Genomic DNA, 20,748 nt, shown 5'->3' on the forward strand with positions numbered 1-20,748 from the left:
CCGCCCCTCATGCCGGGTCCCGCGCACGCGCATCTCCCCAGCCCAGCCTTTTCCCCCGCCCCCCCCCGCCCCTCGCCAGCCCCGCGGTCACACGGCGCCAGGTCGCCCCCAGCCCCCTCCCTCCTCCCAACCTCTCTCGGTCCCACCCTCCGTAGCTTTGTGCCCGCGGCGTCGAGCCGCTTCCCCCTTCAGGCGCGCCGCGGGAGGAGGGAGCCGCCACCGAGAAGCTGCCGCTCGCAGCCCCGGGCAGGGGCACAGGTAGGTGGCGGCCGCGGGCTGGGCCGCTCACGCAGCCTGGGGCTGCGAGTGGGGGCGAGGGCGGGGTGTGAGGGAGGGGCGGAGTGGGGGAGGGGAAGACCGGGAAGGACGGGGTTGGGGTGTGGTCCGGGTGAGATGTGAGGATGAGGATATAGGGATGTGGGAGATGGGTTCAAGGGTGGGGTCGGGGTGCCTCGTAGGGTAATTGGGGGCAAGGTGGAAGAAGGGAGCAGGGTTAGTTTGGGCGGGCTCGGGGAGGGGCATGCGTGGGAATTGAGGGAGGGATGGAGATTGCAGTACTGGAGAAGGGGAAGACGGAGTGGAATTTGAGAAGTGTAAGAAGGAAAGGATCCAGGATCGGAATAGAAGAAGTGGGGTCTTGGGGGTAGGGAAGAAAAGTTGGGGCTGTGGGTTGTGAGGTTGGGCTTCGTGAGGCGTGAAGGAAGGGGATTTTGAAGGTTATAGGATTGGAGTCCTAGGAGAGGGAATCCCAGAGACTGGGAGGAAGGGAAGAATACTTGAAGGACAGAGGAAGAATGCCTGGAGGTGGAACCGTGTAGGGAAGGAAGGAGAGGCAGGTGAAGGTGGGATTGGGTGTTTGGGACCAGGAACCTCATTTCAGAAGGGCATTGGTAGGGTAGGATTGGAGGGGCCTGAGGTGTGAGAGGTGGGGACAGGGATGCTGGGACTGGGTGAAGGGAGGGGAGTTAGGATTTGGGGTGTAGAGATTGGGTTTTATGTTAAAAAAAATTCTAGCGTTGTCAGGTAGAAGAACTGTAAGAGTGTCAGGATGTAGGAGAGATTGGCGTGCTCCTGGAGGGAAGTAGGGAGCTGGGTATGGTGTGGCCTTCTGGAGCTTTGGGGGAGGAAAGGGTTGGGGTGAGAAGGCAGGTAGGAAAGTGCACTCTGTAAGGAAAAAATAATGAGAGGGGTGGAAAATTGAATAATGGTGGTGACACAGAACAACCAAGGCAAGATCATTAGTTGGTTATTGGTGGTTTGGAACTTGTTTCTGTTCAAGTTTTTGTGTAGGAATTTTCTCAAGAGTACTGCATTTTCAAATAAACCAAGGGTGTCTGAAGCCTTGGGATGAAGGCCATGGCTTGACAGATGTTTTCCTGGTGTGTGGATGTGGGTAATTTCTGCCCTGGCAGAGGGAGGAAGGGAGGACAGTGTAGCTCTGTCCTGGCTCTGTTCCCACCAGCTCTTTCCTCAGATGGCCACTGGTTTTTTTATCTCCTCCCTGCCCCCCACCCCCAGCTTAAGCCAGTGAACACCAGAGGGATCAAACAGGTGGGTGAGATTAATTTTTGACATCTTTTTTTAATCCTTAAGGCTGATGTCATATTTTTATTCTTGAGAGACAGCATCATGCAGTGGAAAGAGTCTGAGCTTTGGAGTAATACAGGCTTGAGATGGAATTCTGGCTCTGTCACTTACTAGTTCTGTTCCTTAAGTTACTTCACTTCTCTGAGCCTTGTTAACCTGTTAAATGGCAATCCTGACCTAATAGGATTGTTGAGGGTTATGTGAGATCACTTGAGTACCTAGCACAATGCTTGGCAACTGGTAGGTACTTAAGAAATGCTAGCTATCACACCTAGTATCGTTGTCATCATCACTATCGTTACTGTGATTTATTTTTAGGGGATTGTTCTTTTGCCTGCTAAAGTTAGGTGCTTTCTTTTTTCCTTCACATTAGAGAGCCATAGACTCAGCTCACAATTTGGTCCTGTGGCCTCTGCCTCTGATTCCCCCCCTCCAGTCTACTTGATTGGCAGGGTCCTGCTTCTTGCTTGGTAAACTGGCTTCAAGATCTAGAAAGTTGTCATGTTTAGTTATCAGTTATTTTAGTTCAGAGACTACAGAGTACTGAGTTCTTAATGTGGTAAGGTTACATTTTATTCATTTGACAAAATGACGTGCTCGAAAATACAGTTAATGCAGATCTAAACTGGACATTCTTGCAGATACTAATTATTTTGATTTTCCAGTTTGTAGGGGATTTTTGCCATGGTGTAGAACAGGCCTTGTCGCCTGAGGGCCCATTTATAATAGACCACCATGTACAACAGCCAGGCGTAAGCAAAGCCAAATAATAGAAGTTGTATGTGGAATTCTCTTGCTTTTATGGTTCTTAACCTTGCAAGACTTAAACATTCATTTAATTCTTAGCTCATTTTATAGTATCTCACAAACTCTCAGGAAGCTTCTTATTGAGCGAATGCAAGATGCAGGGATTTAGTAGTAGAAATCAAGGGTTACCAGGATTCCCTGAACCAAGTACCTCAGGTACCTCAAGTACCTCAAGTACGTTCATTGAAGAGCCAGAGGAGCCTTGGGGCTTCTGGACAGAGACTGTGGATTTTACTCTTCAGGAAATACTGGATTTTTTTTCTTTTCATCATTTAGAAAGACAGTCAGCATTTTGTGAGTAATTTAGAAGTAAAAAATAACCAGAACTGGGCCGTTTTTTTTTTTTATATATATATTTTATTTATTTATTTGAGAGGCAGAGAGAGACAATGAAAGAGAGAGAGCATGAGAGAAGAGAAGTCAGCGGGAGAAGCAGACTTCCTGCTGAGCAGGGAAGAACTGGGCCTTTTTTGAAAGTGATCCCTGCAAAGAGAAGCTTGCCAGGATTTGGGGCAGCCTGGGTTAGCGTCCTTGCTCTGGTCCCTGGCTGCTTGTGCCCTCTGCTGGATGGAATCAAACTTTTCTGATTTACACCTGAAGTGGTCATTTATCCACTTGTCCGTTTGACTCCAAAGTTTGTGGAACACACTGTTGGGGTGAGGGTTAGGAGTAATGTGGATGGGCAGACCCTGTTCCATTGTCAGGGAGCTTATGATGTGCCGATCCATTAGAATATGTTCTCCCCATAGAATTTGCTTTTCCATTATTACAATCAAGTTATTGCTTTTTAGGGCCATGCCTGGTGACTAATTTCTGATCCACAGGTAGAGTAGGACTCCAAATGTGCAAATCCAGGGATAAAGACTGAGGGGATCTGCTTTATGTCCTCATCAAGATTAAAGTATGTGAAGTTGCAGGGGCCAGATGCTTACCTCTGCTGGAAGAAGAGCTTAGAATATGTGAGGCCTCTCCTTAGCAGCAGGCCCTGAATGCTGGCAAGAGTATGGGTTATGAGAGCTGGCACCGTGACAGGAGTTTTTTGTCTGGGTTTTAGGGTTTTTTCCCACTGGTAGTACCAGTAGCAGTATCCTGCCATCATTTGCTATGCTTCTACCACCTGCAGAAGGGTCTGGCGAGTCGGGAGGAGCCTACAGCTGTTGCCTGGAAGAGGAGCTGGCTCCTAGCAACAGTATCAGCAGGCCCAGCAGCTCTGAGCACTGTGTCTGTCCCTTTGAGGTCTCACCCTTCCTCTCATTCAGTTCAGCACCTACCTGTTGAGGGCTTACGCAGTACTAGGCACTGTGTTGGGCCTGGGGAAAAGAGATTAATCAAGTCAAATAAGTGCCTTACCTTCCAAGAGCTCACAGCTCTGGGAACATTAGCAAGTGAACATAGGACACAGTGCTAAGTGCTATATAGAGAAGAGACACGGGTGCCCTGGGAAAACCAGAAAGGCGCGCACTGGTGCAGGGGTTAGTGAAGATTTCCCAGGAGAGAGATGATGGTTGAGCTGGGTTTTTTTTTTTTTTTTTAAAGATTTTATTTATTTATTTGACAGAGAGAGTCACAAGCAGACAGAGAGGCAGGCAGAGAGAGAGAGAGGGAAGCAGGCTCCCCGCTGAGCAGAGAGCCTGATATGGGACTTGATCCCAGGACCCTGAGATCATGACCTGAGCCAAAGGCAGCGGCTTAACCCACTGAGCCACCCAGGCGCCCGAGCTGGGTTTTAATGATGAGTAAGGATTAGCTAGGTCAGGAAAGCTGAGAAGGATGTTCCAACCAAAGGGAGCAGAATGGGCAAAGACCAGTGGGACAAGAGAGCGCAGCCAACTTACTTGGGTGGTATGGCATGGCCATAGGGCGAGAGAAGCTGAGCAGGAAAGGGTGAGGCTGTCAGACTAGGTAGAGCCCTTCTTTCTGATGTGCTTTTACCCACGTAATTATTCTCAGGAGAAATAGGGATCGTACCGATGCCCACAAACAGGATCACTGTTTGATCTCCAAAGACTCAGCGTTTTGATCACTGACTCGATTGTTTGCTGACACTTTTACGTGGCATCAGAGCTATAGCCCAGCCCTGCATTGATGCAGAAGCTGGGTTACTTCACTCTAAAAGTCAGAGTCTTTTAAAGATAATGGCAGTTATATGACATATATAGAATTTTAGCTCTCACCTCTCTTTAAATTGTTGTGGAAATGATAATCAAATATTTCTATTTAATGTAGGAATTTCTCCTGTACTTTTGAGATCTCACGGTTTCTCAGGAAAACAAAAATTTATTCCAATTAATGCTTGAGCACAAAATGGCACCCATAGGATTGCATAAATGCCCACTGTTTTTGGTGTTTTGCCTTATGTCAGAAGTGTCCTAAATAGAGCCTTAAGAGATAAGATGTTTCCAAGGGGTAGAATACTTTTTTTTTTGGTTAGCTCTTGTGATGGAGGTCTTTCTTTGTAGTTCCAAAAAACCCTGTTTTTGGTGGTCCATACAAGGCTTAGCAAATGAGTAAACTTTAGTTCCACAGATACCCACTCAGGGTCTCTTATATGCCAGAACTAAGTTAGGGAGTCTGGATGAATGAAACATGGTCCCTCTCCTCAAGGAACTCAAGCTGGTGGAATGAGAGGAAGGCCCAGGAATAAATCAGTAGCAGAACACTGAGACAACAAAGATGTGGAGGGTGCTAGGGTAGCAAGGAAGTTACTAGTTTCTGGTCTTCATTCCTGTGCATAGTTTTTTAAAAACAGCAGTAGTAAATTCTATATGTACTGTTTGTAACCTGCAAAACAATAAAAATTTTATGATTTGAATAGCTGCCTAACATTCCATGGTGTGGATGTATCATAACTTACTTAATAACACCCCTTTTGTTGGTCATTTAGGTTGTTTCCAGTTGTTTTGTGATTATCAACTGTGCTGCCATGACTTTCCTTGTAGATGACTCTATGTGCTTCTGTAACTTCCCCAGGGTGAATTTTAGGAATGAGATTTGAGCTGCCTTTTGAAAGATGAGTGGGAGTGCACCAGATACAAAGAAAAGGGGGAAAGTAGGAGTCAGCATTTCAGGTAGAGGGAGTAGAAGCAGCCTGTAGATGTCAGAGTTTACAGGCAGCTGGGAAGCTTTATTTCCCCAAACCAACCAGAGGGCCTTCCTGCTAGGCTCGTAAAGCTCTGAGCACAGCACAATGAAGTTACGTGTACAAATGGCGTATTAATTGGATTTGCTTCCTCTGTGCCTTGCTCTTACAGTTGCAACCAAGGCAATGTCTTACTACCTCAACTCAGAAAACCACCTGGACCCAGGACCCATCTATGTACGAGAAAATGGTCAGCTGCACATGGTCAATCTGGCCTTGGATGGTGTCAGGAGTAGCCTGCAGAAGCCAAGGCCTTTCAGACTGTTTCCCAAAGGCTTCTCTGTGGAGCTTTGCATGAACAGAGAAGATGATACTGCACAGAAAGAGAAGACTGATCATTTCATCTTCACATATACCCGAGAGGGGAATCTTCGGTACTCTGCCAAATCTCTCTTCAGCCTCGTCCTGGGCTTTATCTCCGACAATGTTGATCACATTGATTCCCTTATTGGCTTTCCTGAGCAGATTGCTGAAAAGCTGTTCTCTGCTGCAGAAGCCAGACAGAAATTCACAGAGCCAGGTGCGGGGCTGAGGGCTTTACAGAAATTCACAGAGGCGTATGGAAGTCTGGTACTTTGCTCCCTATGTTTGCGAAACAGGTGGGTATTCTGATTAGGATAGTGAATATTTTATAGGGTGTGTTAATTCTGTCTAGTTCTGGGACTTCATGGGTGTGGGGGCTTCCCCCATCAAATAGCACTTCAATTTAAAACTCCCAAATACAAAGTGGCAGGCTATTTTGAGAAAAATCAGTCTTTCTCCCTACCTACCCCCCCCCACCAGAAAACAGGTTTATTTTGAAACCATTTTGCCACTGCTTGATGGCCACCACTCCTCCTTCCAGTAAAAAAAAAAAAAAAAAAAAAACTCTTCTACCAACTTTTTTAGTATGAGAAAATAGAAACGACAGGGTATCATCTGCCAAGTATCTTAGTATGCTCCTAGGGATAAGAAGATTAGTAACTAGAGTTCTGGGCCCTGTTCCAATTTTCAAACTTCTAGATATTGAGCATTAGATAAAAGGTAACTTTAAAAGAGTTATTAAAATTTCAAGTATCCTAAAGTTTGGAAATTTTCAAATAAGGTCTGTTCACTTTAAAAATAGAAACTGCCAGTTATTTTACCTGGGTTTATTCAGGAATAAAAGAGAATTGCAATCTGGGACAATCAAGCTATGGCAAAACCACAGGCAAATCTGGGGGAACAAAGGAGAGACATACTTTTTTGAGGAGGACAGAAGAAAGCTGGGAAGGTTGTTACAAACTAAAAATCCTTTGGAGTAAACTTGGAGTTTGAAGGGTGGAGGCTTTTCATTGATGATGCTATTGCTAGGCAGGATGAGGAAAGCATTTCTTCCTTTGGCTGGGAATAGTAGAGTAGTATTCACGTGAAAGGTTAAGTCCGTGTAAGGTCAAGTCGGGCTCTTCCTCGTGGGTCAAGGGCCTGAATGCTCCACCAGCAGAAACCTCACGACTCCCATTTTAGTGAGGCTTCCCCATGACACATTTTGACAGGTCCGAACACCAAGGTCTGTTTTCTGACAGAGATGTTTTTTCTTCTGACTTGCCTTTGCTTATGTACTTTTATTGATGTATTTAAAGTTTCTAGGGCACCTGGGTGGTTTAGTTGGTTGAGCATCCTAGACTCTTGTGCACAGCTCAGGTCTTGATCTTGGGCTCATGAGTTCAAGCCCCACTTTGGGCTCCACTTAAAAAATAAATAAAGTTTTTATTCTACCATAAAATGACTTTTAAAGCATCTACTAATTAAAAACAACAACAACGAAACTTTAGGGGTGCCTGTGTGGCTGAGTAGGTTAAGCCTCTGACTTTTAATCTCGCCTCTGACTTTTAATCTCACCTCTGTTCTTAATCTCAGGGTTGTGAGTTCAGGCCCCATGTTGGGCTCTATTCTAGGCACGGAACCAATTAAAAAAGAAAAAAAAAAAAAACCAAACCTTTAAAAAATGTGGAAAATTTAAAAATAGAAACTGCCATGGAAAATAATTTAAACACCAAAAGGTACAAAGTGAAACATAACCTCTCTCCCATTTTATCTCCTATTTCTCCAGAGGCAGCTACTGTTCACGATTTCTTTTACGTCATTTCGGAGATAACCTGTACATACACGTTCATCTATAGCTCTCCCCTTTGTTACACAAGTGGACACACACTGCTTACACTGTTACGCACCTTGCTTTCTTGATATATTTTAAAGATCATTTGCTGTCAATACCCGTAGATTTTAAAAATAACTGAAGTATGCCATTGTGTGAACCTTTTTTGTGATTAGAAAGTGTGAAAGGTAGCTTACTATTAAGAAGTACCATCAAGAGGACCATTAAAACAAGGCTAAAAAAAATAGCATGTAAGAGGAGAAAGTCGTACCAGAAAGCATAAGCTAAACTCATATGGTTCAAAAAGCAAAAAAGAGGGGCACCTGCGTGGCTCAGTTAGTTAACCATCTGCCTTAGGCTCAGGTCCTGGTCTCAAGGTCCTATTATTGGCCCCTGGGGCTCCGCGCTCAGTGGTGAGTCTGCTTCTCCCTCTCCCTCTGACCCTCCCTCAACTCCTCTCTTTCAAAAAAGTCTTTAAAAAAACAAAAAAGAAGCAATATTTATTTAATTGGCTCAGAAATAATGGTTTCAGCCTAGTCCAAATATAATACTTTAAAAAGACAAGGGATAAACACATGCAGACAGGAGCAGAGCCGTGGACTTGGGAGCTGAGCCGGCACCTTCTGAAAGCTCCATCTCTATGCTACTGCCAGTAGAAAAAAAGAATTACGTCGCCTGAATGAAAAAGCTAAGCAATATTCAAATATATAACACACATATTTAAAATAACATTTTAGTCTTTCATGTATTGTTTCAAGTTATTTATGTTCATTGTAGAAAAAAATAGAACCATGAAAATTAGAATTATGATAGATGTTTTAAAATTATAAAGGCAGTACATAGGAAAATATATACAGCTGTAATTTTAAGAAATTTGTAATCCTACTGTTCATGATAATCATTTTCAAATATATATCTTTATAATTGGGGAATATACTCTGTGTACAACTTGTATTCTGTTTTCCCCCATGTACCATTCTAGCTTAAGTATTTCTCCTGATAGCGAAAATGCTTTTTATTCATTTGTGACGCCTGTGTACCACTCCAGTAGTCGGATTGAAGGAGAATAGCACTTTCATTCATGTTTGACAAGCACATAAATTAGTGACACTTCTGGAAAGCAGCTCAGCTACTACATGTATCAGGAGCCTTAAAAATATCCATACCATTTGATTGACCCATTAATTCCATTTATTGGGAACCCTGATTTTTAATGTAATACACAGACATGGGAACAAATACTTTCATATAAGGGTGTTCATTACAACACTGTAATAGTGAAAACCTGAAAGCTGAATATTTAACAATAAGAATTGAATTTAAGCCAATTATGGTACATTCATATGGTGAAATATTATATAGCTGTTGAGATATTACTCAAAGATCATTTAAAATGGTGTGAAATGTTCATATATGACACATTTAAAAGGATTAAATTGCATGTACTATATGATCCAATTTTTAAAAAATTAGGTATTTTTATATGTGTTGTATATATAGAAAGAAAAAAATCTTTCAAAATGCAATCTAGATAGTGGGATTGCAGTTTAATTTTCTTTATAACTTTTCACATGTTCTTAATTTTTTCTATAAGGAACTTGTATTTTATAACCGGAAAGATAGAAGAAACATTTTTAATGTGATTGTGATCTTTTGATTCATATTTTATTGCAACAGTTCTAAACTTTGTTGTCTTGTTCAGATACAAGATTAAGATTTTCAATTGTGGGGGCGCCTGGCTGGCTCAGTCAGAAGAGTATGGGACTCTTGCTCTTGGAGTCTTGAGTTTGAGACCCACCCTGAGTGTAGAGATTACTTAAAAATAAAATCTTTAAAAAAAAAAAAAATTTTCCACTATCATCCCAAACTTCCCTCTCCTTTTGAATCCCCAGAGGGAAAGAGGAAGAAGACAGGAGATTTGGGCTTGCTTTTATAATCCAAGGCTGATGCTGTACCAGCAAAGGTTTTACCAGCATGAAAGGGTTCAGGTCAAAGGGAAGGAGAGTAGGAAAATTATTGAAAATAAGATAATTGGGGAGGTTTGGGCACTTACTGTGTAAGGGTACGTCACAAAACTGCTTGTCAGAAGGAGAAGGTAATATCTTTGCAACTGCGTTCTGACCCTGTAAAAACTATTTCCTTCCTGTGTTGAAAGCCCAGTGATTTTTAATCCGACCAGTGGTACTGGGAGACAAGTATGTTTCCCTTAAAATACCACCCTATGTAATGAAGTGATTATAATAACTACCATGAAATGAGGTTCTATAAGATGCCTGTACTTCTGGAATATTGTTTATAGTTTTCTTAGTAATCCTTAAAAGAAGTAATCATTTGCCCCATTTTCAGCTAGAGAAATTGAGGATCAGAGAGGTTGAGTAACTTTTCACAGTCACACAATTAATTAGGGTTGTTACAATCCAGACTTAGGTGTATCTGACACTAAAATATGTCTGTGTTCTTTCTGTTGCTTCTCTATTACACTATTCTGAACTGGTTAAGGGATAAATTGGAAGAACAGCATTGAGCAAGATCCGAGAGCTTTGATCATGTCCTAGATAAGCATCTAGTAGTGTCTGTGGCTTTGCATGTTGGTTTCTCAGCCTTGATTTTTGTAGTTTGTTAATCACATTATACATTGTTATGTCCTTTGCAGATAACCCTTGTTTCAGAATTACTAAAAATCTTTTGGTTAATTCATCAAAGGTGGTGTGTTTTCCTTCCTCTGATTTGATTGCCAGTAATCCCCCAAATCCCCATTAACCCACTTCAGCTCTGTGATTGGAAGATGGAAAACAACAGCTTTATTTACAGTGCAATTAAAATACGTCTGAGTAAATAAGGCTCAATTGTGTACTCAGCTGAGCTCTGTCACCAGGCAGCTTAGAGAGGATATCAGTGCCCCATGCCATCTGTACCTAGCAGTCAGGCCAACGATCAGCTTCAGTACATCTTATTTTGATTGGAGATAGGAAGAAAAGAGGTCTCACTTCCCTCTTGCCCTCACATTATTCCATCTCGTTTTTGGTAATTATGATCCTACTAACAGAAGAGAGAAGTGAACACTTTTAAGTGTTAACTCCACAGATCCTAGCATACCATTTTGCTCTGGAAACTTCTAGACACCTATGAGGAAAGTCGATGAGAAAGGCACGCTCTTACCACAAGTCAGTTTTCCTTTCTCTTTGGATCCTCTCCTATTTCCTGTCACACCTAATCCCTTTTCATTTTTTTCTCATTGACATCATCTGAAATAGATGAACAACTAGAAAGCAGGGCGGAGGCCCCAGCCTGGGCTGTGGAATGCCCTTTTGATCTCCTTTTCCTCTCCAGAGGCCTCCCTGATGCTTCCTGATAACAGTTTGCCAAGGTGCTCCAGTGTAATTAAATTGTTTGTGCTCACATGTTTGTCTTAACCATCTAGATGAGATGGAGTCCTTGTAGTCTGTCATACTGCAGGTACTTTCAGAGAAGAGTTAACAGGCGCAGTGGAGAGGTCAGCTACTGAAACGTGTGTTTGAATAGAAACGATAGAACACGATCTGCCAAGTATCACTTGGTATATTCTTGGGGATGTGCAGAGATTAGAACCCGGAGTTCAGGCCCTATTCCAGTTTTCAAACCAGTAGATACTGAGCCTAAGATAAAAGGCAACTTCAAGCGGTGCCTGGGTGGCTCAGTCAGTCAAGCATCTGCTTTTGGTTCAGGTCCTGATCCCAGATTCCTGGGATGGAGCCTCACATCAGGCCCCCCACCCAGCAGGGGCTCTGCTTCTCCCTCTCCTCCTGCCCCCTCCCCCTGTACACACGTGCTATCTCTTTCTTTCTTCTGCTCACTCAAATAAAATCTTAAAAAAAGGAACTTCAAAAGAATGAATGATTATGTTTTTGAGAATCCCAAAGTTTGGAAATTTTCCCATTAGGTCCCAACACCAAGGTTTGTCTTCTGACAAAGCAGATGTATTTTCTCTTGTGTCTTGCCTTTGCGTGTGTATTTTTATTTAAAAGTTTTTCCTCCACCATCATGTAAAAAGACTCAAGGTATTCACTAATGAAAAAATTCAGCCTGTGCCCACATAGAAATGGGTGAAGTCTGCTTATTTCATAATTCCTTGTCCTGATGGAATGCTGACTATATCACAGAGCCACAAATGGTAATGTTTTAAAAGAAGGAAAAGAAAAGCTATTGATTGCTCTCCATGCCCCACAGATACCTGGTGATTTCAGAAAAGCTTGAGGAAATTAAGTCTTTCCGGGAGCTGACCTGCCTGGATCTTTCCTGTTGCAAGCTTGGAGATGAGCATGAACTTCTAGAACATCTCACCAATGAGGCACTGTCTAGGTATTGACCTGCCACCCCTTGTAGATGAATTGTTTTATTTTTTTTTAAAGGATGATCCATGGGATCATCTTGAAGAATGCTGATTACTTTCCAATCCTGTGTTTATTTGCTACTTATTTTCTTTCCTAAAACATTTTCAATCTCCTCTACTGGGCACAAGCAATATAGATTGAACAGTTCTTAGGAAGGTAAGTCAGTTGGTTCATTTTCTAAATAATCTTTATTTCAGCATGTAATAAACGAAACTACATGGGGTGAAAATGATTTTGCCCTTGGTCTGTCCAGTCCTAGTTTATTCTAACAAGAGATATTATACAGTTGTCTATAAGCATTCTTTTCAATGACCTATAGATTATTTCAAAAGTAAACTATTAAAGAGTGCCTAATTCTTTTCAAGAACCATAGTTTAAAGAAATCACCCAGTACCATTCACAAATAGTCCAGCTGATCTCCAGTTGCTCAGTCTGGCCAGCAGACAGGAGGCCAGACAGATTCTTCTGTGGTTTCATAAACAGCCGGAAGCATAACAGCATGACAAACTTGAGTCTAACCAGCTTCCTGGGGCCTGGCTCAGACAGCAACACCTACACGCTGCCCCATACAAGGGTATTTCTGTGTGAGGTTTAGTAAAGTTTCAGATGTCTTGTGTGTGGGACAGTGGAGGAAATTAATACACTAATTTCAGGTTAGCTGGATGGATTGGGCTATGGGTGCACCAAAAAAACAATCTGAAAATCTGGATTTATAAAGCTAGTCAAAATTAAAGGATTATTTGCTTTGCAAAAAGAATTCTCATAGGAGTTATTCAGTAGACTTTCCTGACATATTTAGAATGTTTCTGGTTTTCACATAGGATTTGTCGTGAATGCAGCTTTTGTATAAAACAAGGTATATTTATCCCCTTAATGAAGTCCCTGTTTACCTCATTTGACCATATACCCTTAGTGCCCTCTGCCATCTGAGATTAGTACTACATGACACTTTGATCCTTAAGTTAACCAGTTAGTAAACAGCACCAAAGGGTTTATAACTCTGCTATATGCGTTGGGTGTGAATAAAACAGGACGTAGAAGGTCCTTTTATTTTTAGGTGAAGTTTATGAAAGCCTGTTCTTGCACATAGGCTTTCTCAAACTCTAAGTGATTTACTTACGGTCTTTGTTTCCCTAGTGTAACTCAGCTCCACCTGAAGGACAATTGTTTATCTGATGCCGGCGTGCGGAAAATGACAGCACCAGTTCGAGTGATGAAAAGAGGCCTTGAAAATCTAACATTGTTAGACTTATCTTGTAAGTTTCATTAGACATTATAGTTCTTCATGTTGGAAGAATGCCTTAGAAATCACCTAGTTCTTCCCTGTCATTTTAGAGGTGGTAAGATGGAGGGTGGTGACTTTCCTAGGTGCCACAGCCAGCTAGTGGCAGAGCAGGAGTAAAGCCAGATGCTCTTGATTCCTGACCACGCACCTTTCCCGGTGTGCGGCCGAGCCTTGCCACATGCATTCGGGCCACTCCCGCTGTGCAGACAGGGCAGACTTTTATCCTAGTCATGGCGTATATAAAGGACATTTGGCTCACCTTTACTCCCTGAGTTGCTGATTTAAAGAGTCTGTCAGCTGGGTCTTTTAATCAATACTTGCTTGATGAAAATCTGGATAAATTCACAGTTGTGATAACATACTCAGGATTAACCAGATGTGGACTTCAGTGGTAGAAAGTCAATAGAGATCATTTACAATTTAATTGAGCATCCATTCAGTATATGGCAGGATGGTGTGGTGTTAGAAGAAGGAAAGGAACAGGGGTTTAAGGTCAGAGAACACTCCTTGCTCTGCTACTTTTTTTTAAAAACTCTGTACCTTTGAGCAAGTTATTTAACCGAGCCTCAACTTCTGTAAAATGAAGATAGTAGTGAATGTCCAGCCTCCCTCCCAGGAAAGTGTATGTATTCAGCAAACATTTTTTGAGCATCTGGAATGTGCCAGGCATTGTCTTCATGGCTTTGAGGACTCAGTGCTAACTATAGGACTCTGATTTGAAAAGGTAATATGTAAGAAAAATTTCTGAAATAGTGTAGGTTAGTAAGAGTAGTAATAGTCTCTATGTCTAAATGCCTTTGAAAATCTTTTAAAACTATTTTTACTTTGGAGGTGAAATAGCCATGAGCAAAGTCCGATAAACCATTTTAATACATGTTTATATATGCTCTTTTCATAAGGCTCCAAATTAAACCCTTCGGAATAACTTCCTGGTTGATTTTTCTGCTAATCCCCCCCTCCTAGAAAGTTAGAGCTTTATATAAAGGATCTTAAGGGTCATCTAGCGTGGCTGTTCCACATTACAGACAGGATGAAGATAAGATCCTAATAGTAGTTAACTCTGAAAAGTTTGCTCACTCAATACTTTATATTTTATCATTGTTTGGCCTTTTTTCTGAGCTCTGCTGAATACTGTTATACAGCCTATGTTTTTGACATCTAGGTAACCCTGAGATCACAGATGCGGGAATTGGATATCTCTTCTCTTTTAGAAAACTAAACTGCTTAGATATTTCTGGGACAGGGCTCAAGGTAAGACATTTGTTCCCTTCTCTTAGTTCTCCAGACTCACAATTAGATATTTTGGGCTCCTGCTAATTGGTGCTTAGAAAGGACTGGTATTTGTGATGGTGTTTATTTCCTACTGAAAGCAAGCAAGAATTGACCAGATGTGTGTGCCTTCTTGTTCTTTCCCTCGTAGGACATCAAAGCTGTCAAACACAAGCTCCAGACCCACATAGGCCTTGTCCACTCCAAAGTGCCTTTGAAGGAATTTGATCACAGTAACTGTAAGACAGAGGGCTGGGCTGACCAGGTACTGCAGTTTTTCTCTCTCACAGGCATATGGCTTCTCGTTTTAAATCACCAGCTGCCTTAGTCAACACTTGGAACAAACATTAATCTTCTGTGTAGTTTGGCTGAATTATCATCTTCACATCAAATCATAGGCACTGATGGCCCCTACCTGACCCAGCTACGGAAGGCAGGGTGTTAGATGCCGGTCTTTAGACCTCATGCTCTGATCTCTAGGTCGGGCCTCATCCTTATTCACCCTAGGAGAAAATGCCGTCTTATAAACGACTCAGAAAATAAGCAAGTTCTGGCTTGCTTTGCAAAAAAACAGGATGTCCAGCTGCAGAAGGACACATTCTCTTAGCAGCGTGTAGATGCTGGAAAGAGAATAAGGCACACTGAGAACAGTTCAAATCTGACTCTCCTCCTTAGTTTGGGCAAATTTCTTAGAGCTTTAGTGAGGAAATGTCTTTGTGTGTGTGTGTCCTCTCACTGAGCGAACCCTCCCATTTTCAACTTCTTGGCTGACTTTCCTTTGATTCTCCCTTGTCTTCTTGGTGGTGTTCCTCAACTTAGTAAAGTAGAGACCTAAGGAGGAAGTCAGAAGGTAACCAAGTCTTAGGGCACCAATAGATGGCGGCTTGCCTGGGGCTGGTGCCTTTCTTCTTCAGACACTTTAATGTTTCTAGAAGACCCATCAAACTGTTTTGGGTTCCTCCTTGGTCCTACTCTAATGTGTGATGGTGAACCTATCCAAGTGCCTAATTGTAGCATCACCTCCATATAAGTAATCAAGAAGGGGAGAGTCAGGATTTCAGGAGCACTGTGATGTTTGTCCACACGATGCATACTGAAATCATTATGACAGTTTGTAGCATCAGATGAATCCTGCGTGTATGCAGTGGAGTTCGGGCAGGTATAGGGCGGACATACAAAGTCTTGATGAAGTTTGATAGCGGGGGCATGGTAGAATGAGTATAGGCTATGGAGTTTAGGAGACGTGGGTTTGGGATCCTGACTAAGCAACCCAATAGCTGTATCACTTAATGTAACTTGGAGTTACTGTTTCTTCATCTAGAAAATGCAGAAAACAGGACCTCTCTTATAGAGCTTAGTAAGGATGAAGTAAAATACCTAGCTGGTATTTAACCCGGCCTGAACGTACAGGTGTACTGTGGAGATACTGTGGGTCTGGTTCCAGACCACCTTGATGAAGCGAATATTGTATTAAAGCAAACATTGCTGGGTGCGTGGGTGGCTCAGTCGGTTAAGTGACCGGCTCTTGATTTGGGCTCGGGTTATGATCTCAGGGTCTTGTAATTGAGCCCTACATTGGGCTTGGAGCTCGGGAGGGAATCAGTGCTTGAAATTCTCTCCTCCCGCTGCCCCTCCCCACCATACTCTCTCTCTTTCTCTTTCTCTCAAATAAATAAATCTTTTTAAGAAATACAAATATTGCAATAAAGCAAGTCAAGTGAGTTTTTTGGTTTCCCAGTGCACATAAAGTATTTGTGTATCCTCTAGTCTGTTAAATGTATAATATCATGTCTAAAAAAATAAGGTACTCACATTAATTAAAAATATTTTATTGCTAAAAAATGTTAGCCATCCCCTGAGCTTTCAGTTAGTTATCACTAATGACTATAACATATATAATAATAATGAAAAAATCTGAAGTGGTATGAGCATCACCAAAATCGGACACAGAGACATGCAATGAACAGCTGCTATTGAGAAAATGATACCAATAGACTCGCTTCACACAGGGTCGCCACAAACCTTCCATGTGTAGAACATGCAGTATCTGCTTAAGCCTAGGTCCAAGGTGTGCCTGTAAGATGATGAGGCTCCTTCCCACACACAGCTTCTGATCATACACTCTGCTCGGGCCTCTGGAGGGTAGCCGCAGCGTTTTCCCCATTTCTTGCTGATCCCTTGTTGAAATGTTTCAGGCTGACTCCAGTCTCCTCCTGCCCTGCTCTCTGCAGGTGACAGGAAATTAGGGCCAACTAATAGCAGTCCCCTTACTTCCCTGTCTCTGTCTCAGAATGTCTCCATTTCTTCAACCATACCCTACCTCCCTCCTGTCCAAAGGGCAGGTATGCCACCGGCTTCCAGGGATGAGCCCTTGCATGTTTGTGGGTTCCAGTCTCTGGGGTCTCCCTCTACTACCCTGCCCGTCAGTCTTCAGTCTCACACTGTTGGCTGCTTGCTTTCTGTGTATAAATGTGACTTACCCTTTTTCTAACGTGTTCTTCATCCCCCCAGTGCAGCTGTGAAGTGGTTTCTAGGATCTTGCCCACTTCCTCACCGCCCACCCGGTTCTTAATCCCTTGTAACCTGGGTCTGGCCTCCACTGCTCTTTGGCGGGTGTTTTCTTGCAGGTGGCGTGTGATCTCATTCTCCATCTCTCCTGGGCTTTTCTGCACTGCTGGTATGAACACGCCTGCCTTACGCTTCCCTCTCCTGACTTTTCTCCTCACTCCCCTCTCACTTCTCCCTCTGGCTCCTGCTGATTCCCCTCTCCTCCTCTGTCTTCTCTCACTTTCCTGGTGATCTTAACTGTTCTTACAGCCTTAGCCTTCCCTGTGGGAAGATTTTACCCTCTCTGACACATTGAACCTTTCCTAAATACTGTCCATAAATCTCTACTGGGAACCCCAGACTCAGTGTGTCCAGAACCAAGCTTGTTTTCCTCTTCCCTCTCCCCAAGCAGCTCTTCCTATCGACATTCCTGTTTCTGTCAGTGGAAGGACTGTTTTCCGTATTGCCTGCTGAGTCACCAGGTTTGGTTTATGCTGGCGTTCTCTAAGATCCGACCTGTTCCCCATAGTCAGGGAAGTATTGTAGAACGGATGACACCTAGTGTTTACTGGGTGCTTTCTGTGTGCCAGCCACTGCTAACCTCATCATTTAGTCCTCACAGCAGCCCCAGGTGGCTGTGTCCTATTGTTAATACTATTTTACAGATGAAAATATTGAGCCTAAAATATTAAATCACTTGCCAAGGATACCCTGGCTAGTAGACAATGGCGCTAAGCTTGGAACTGTATTCTTACATTCTGGAACTGTGTTCTTACATTCTTACATTACATTCTTACATTACATTGTCCTGTCTCTGTCCTGAAGTGTTTTCTTTGGCTTTCTTTATGATCATTTTATTGTATACTATGATGAGAAATAGTAAGTTAAAAGTCATTGTTACTTGTGGTATATGTGAAATAATCACTTTATTTATGCATAGTTTATACTCAGCCAAATTTCCAAAAGAATTTATAGTAGTTTACCGTGAAAATAGATTTGTAACAGTTTTGGAAAATGGAAACCTAGCATGGAATGTCATGAGAACATGGAAACGTGGGCATTTTACACACATACAAGAGTTTGAATTATATTTGATATATTTTAAGGCATGAAAGCGAGTCTAGGAATGTGTGAAAATTATTTAATTTAAGGCTATACACTTCTTTCTGGCTTGCAGTGGAGATGAAAATAGATAGGGAATCAGCTTGATAGATTTTTCCCGAGTCCTGCAGATCCATATATCCAGCGTGATTGTTCTGATCAACTCTTGCATTAAAACAGAAAATCCGGTCTTGACTTAGTTACTCTTACCACCACCTGTCATCTGAAGTGAGATTACGACAAGGGTTTGTGTTTATGGAAGGGAGCTGGGGGAACAAGGAAAGCTAGAGATTAAAAGCTTGAGATACTGTTCAGATTCAAATCTTTCCAAATATGTTTTAGATTGTTCTGCAGTGGGAACGTGTGACTTCAGAAGCTGTGAAGCCACGAGAAACCGGGGAGCCTCGAACAGCAGCTCAGCACTTCTGTGAGAAATTCCCTTTTCTTTGGAATTTTTGCTGTTAGGTTATTTGCACCCTTAAAGCAGTCAGCCCGTTTCACCCAGTGGGCAAAGTAATTATGATAGTATGGACTTAAACAGATCATCAGGACTTGTATTCTCTCACCATGCTACGGTGTCAGTTCCCACTTGGCTTTGAGCACCACCACCAGGAACATAGTTAAATATCTGTGTATCACATCTATGTGGCGACACAAAAGTAGATCGAGTACAGAACATTAAAAAAAGGAATTAAGTCTAGCCAAAAGATGGAAGCATCCCAGGTGTCCATCAAAAGATGGATAGGGGTGCTGGCTCAGTCAGTGGAGCCTGCCACTCTTGATCTCGGGGTTGTGAGTTTGAGTCCTGTATTGGGTGTAGAGGTTAGTTAAAAATAAAATCCTTAAAAAATTAAAAAAATATATGGATGGGTAAACAACATGAGGTATTTCCATATAGTAGAATATTCAGCCTTAAGAAGGAACGAAATTTGGGGGCATCTGGGTGGCTCTGTTGGTTGAGCTTCTGCCTTTGGCTGAGGTCATGATCCTGGGATCCTGGGATCTAGCCCCATGTCAGGGTCCCTACTCAGCAGGGAGCCTGCTTCTCCCTCTCCCACTGCCCCTCCCCCACTCATGCTCGCTCTTCCTCACTCTCTCTCTCCCTCTCTTTCTCAAATCTTTAAAAAAAGAGAAGGAAATTTTGACATAGTGTTATAACGTGGATGAAATTTGAAGAAATTATGCTAAGTGAAATATAAGCCAAAGAGAAACATGTTTTGTGATTCTTATTATAAGTTGTTCCTAAAATAGTGAAGTTTGTAAAGACAGAAAATAGAGTGGTGGGTATCAGGGGCTGGGGGGAGAGGAAAGGGACTTACCCTTTAGCAAATACAATATTTCCATTTTGCACTAAGTGAAAGTTCTGGAGAAAGATGGTGATGTTTGCACAACAGTGTGAATGTACACAGTGCCACAGAGCTATACACTTAAAAATCATTCAAGTGGTAAATTTATGTATATTTTACCAAAACTTTTTGAAAGGAATCAAGCAATAAAATCAAAATGAAGGAAAAGTAAAGGTAACAAAGTAAGAATTCAGGGCCTACCAAAAACTATAGAATAAATTGGTATCATTTGTTAGGGTTGTGCCCCAAATGTGGCTCTTGTTTAGAAGACAAAGTCCGTATTTTGAATAATAATAGGTAAGATTTTCTGAGCTTTAATTGTGTGCTGAGCACTTCATATGTTATATCATTTATCTTCACATCACGCTTATTAAATTAGTTTTATAACCTTATAAAGATGAGAAGAGTAAATCTCAGAGCAGTTACTTGCCCAAGGTGACTTCTCCAGGAGACAGCAGACCTGGGATTTGAATCCAGATCTGTCGTCCTCCTGTGTGAGTGCATGCCTCCAGCCTACACTAGTGCGCAGGCCAGGTCACTCGATAGGGCCTTCAGAAGACAATAAAATGAATCCAAGCCTCTCCCTGTTTGTCATCTTCCTTGGATCATCTTTCTGGACTCGGGCAGGCCTTCGCACCCCAGCATGGTCAACTCATTGCCCCTCCCTTCTGTCACTCTTGCAGATGGCAAGCGGGCTCGAACAGAAGCCCGCGTGAAGTGTCCCCTGTCAGACACCCCTGTGAACTCTTCTGAGAAACTCCAGTTCTATAAAGAGAAAGCCCCAGACTGCCATGCGCCATTGTTAAAGCGGGAAGCTGTCTCGAGCCAGGAGTCCAAGAAGAGCAAGAAGAGAGCTTTTGAAGAGCCAGAGAAGGACCAGAGCAACTCTTCACAGTCAAAGCAGAAATACGTGTGTCTTGCTGTGGAAGACTGGGACTTGTTAAATTCCTACTGATTGGTAGATAGGAGTTGACCTCTATCCCCCTGACTCTAATGTATGAGGAAAGGGGGCTGATGGTGTTTTCCTTTTTGTTTGACTTTACCTATGGCATTAGCATAGCAAGCGGATATTTCTACTTTTGTGGTGGGGGAGGGGAATGCTATGGAAGTATGTAATAATTTCTAATGTATATTTTCAATACATAGTAATTTTTTCAAATAAACGTTTTTGCTGTCCTTAA

The 20,748-nt window shown here is 42.5% G+C and overlaps 1 protein-coding gene across 1 annotated transcript; it reads left to right on the top strand.

Annotated features, from left to right (window-relative positions):
- The first annotated feature begins 141 nt into the window (after positions 1-141).
- Positions 142-20,748, top strand: LOC111143609 (leucine rich repeat containing 42). The gene is made up of 8 exons (XM_022497441.1): positions 142-258; positions 5,646-6,132; positions 11,856-11,987; positions 13,157-13,275; positions 14,467-14,555; positions 14,725-14,838; positions 18,564-18,648; positions 20,251-20,748. Exons 2-8 carry the CDS (start codon positions 5,660-5,662, stop codon positions 20,520-20,522), a joined length of 1,284 nt encoding a protein of 427 aa, XP_022353149.1. The 5' UTR covers positions 142-258; positions 5,646-5,659; the 3' UTR covers positions 20,523-20,748.

The sequence above is a fragment of the Enhydra lutris genome, unplaced genomic scaffold, assembly GCF_002288905.1.
Source record: "Enhydra lutris kenyoni isolate GAN:26980312 unplaced genomic scaffold, ASM228890v2 scaffoldscaffold9, whole genome shotgun sequence".
Lineage (NCBI taxonomy): Eukaryota > Metazoa > Chordata > Mammalia > Carnivora > Mustelidae > Enhydra > Enhydra lutris.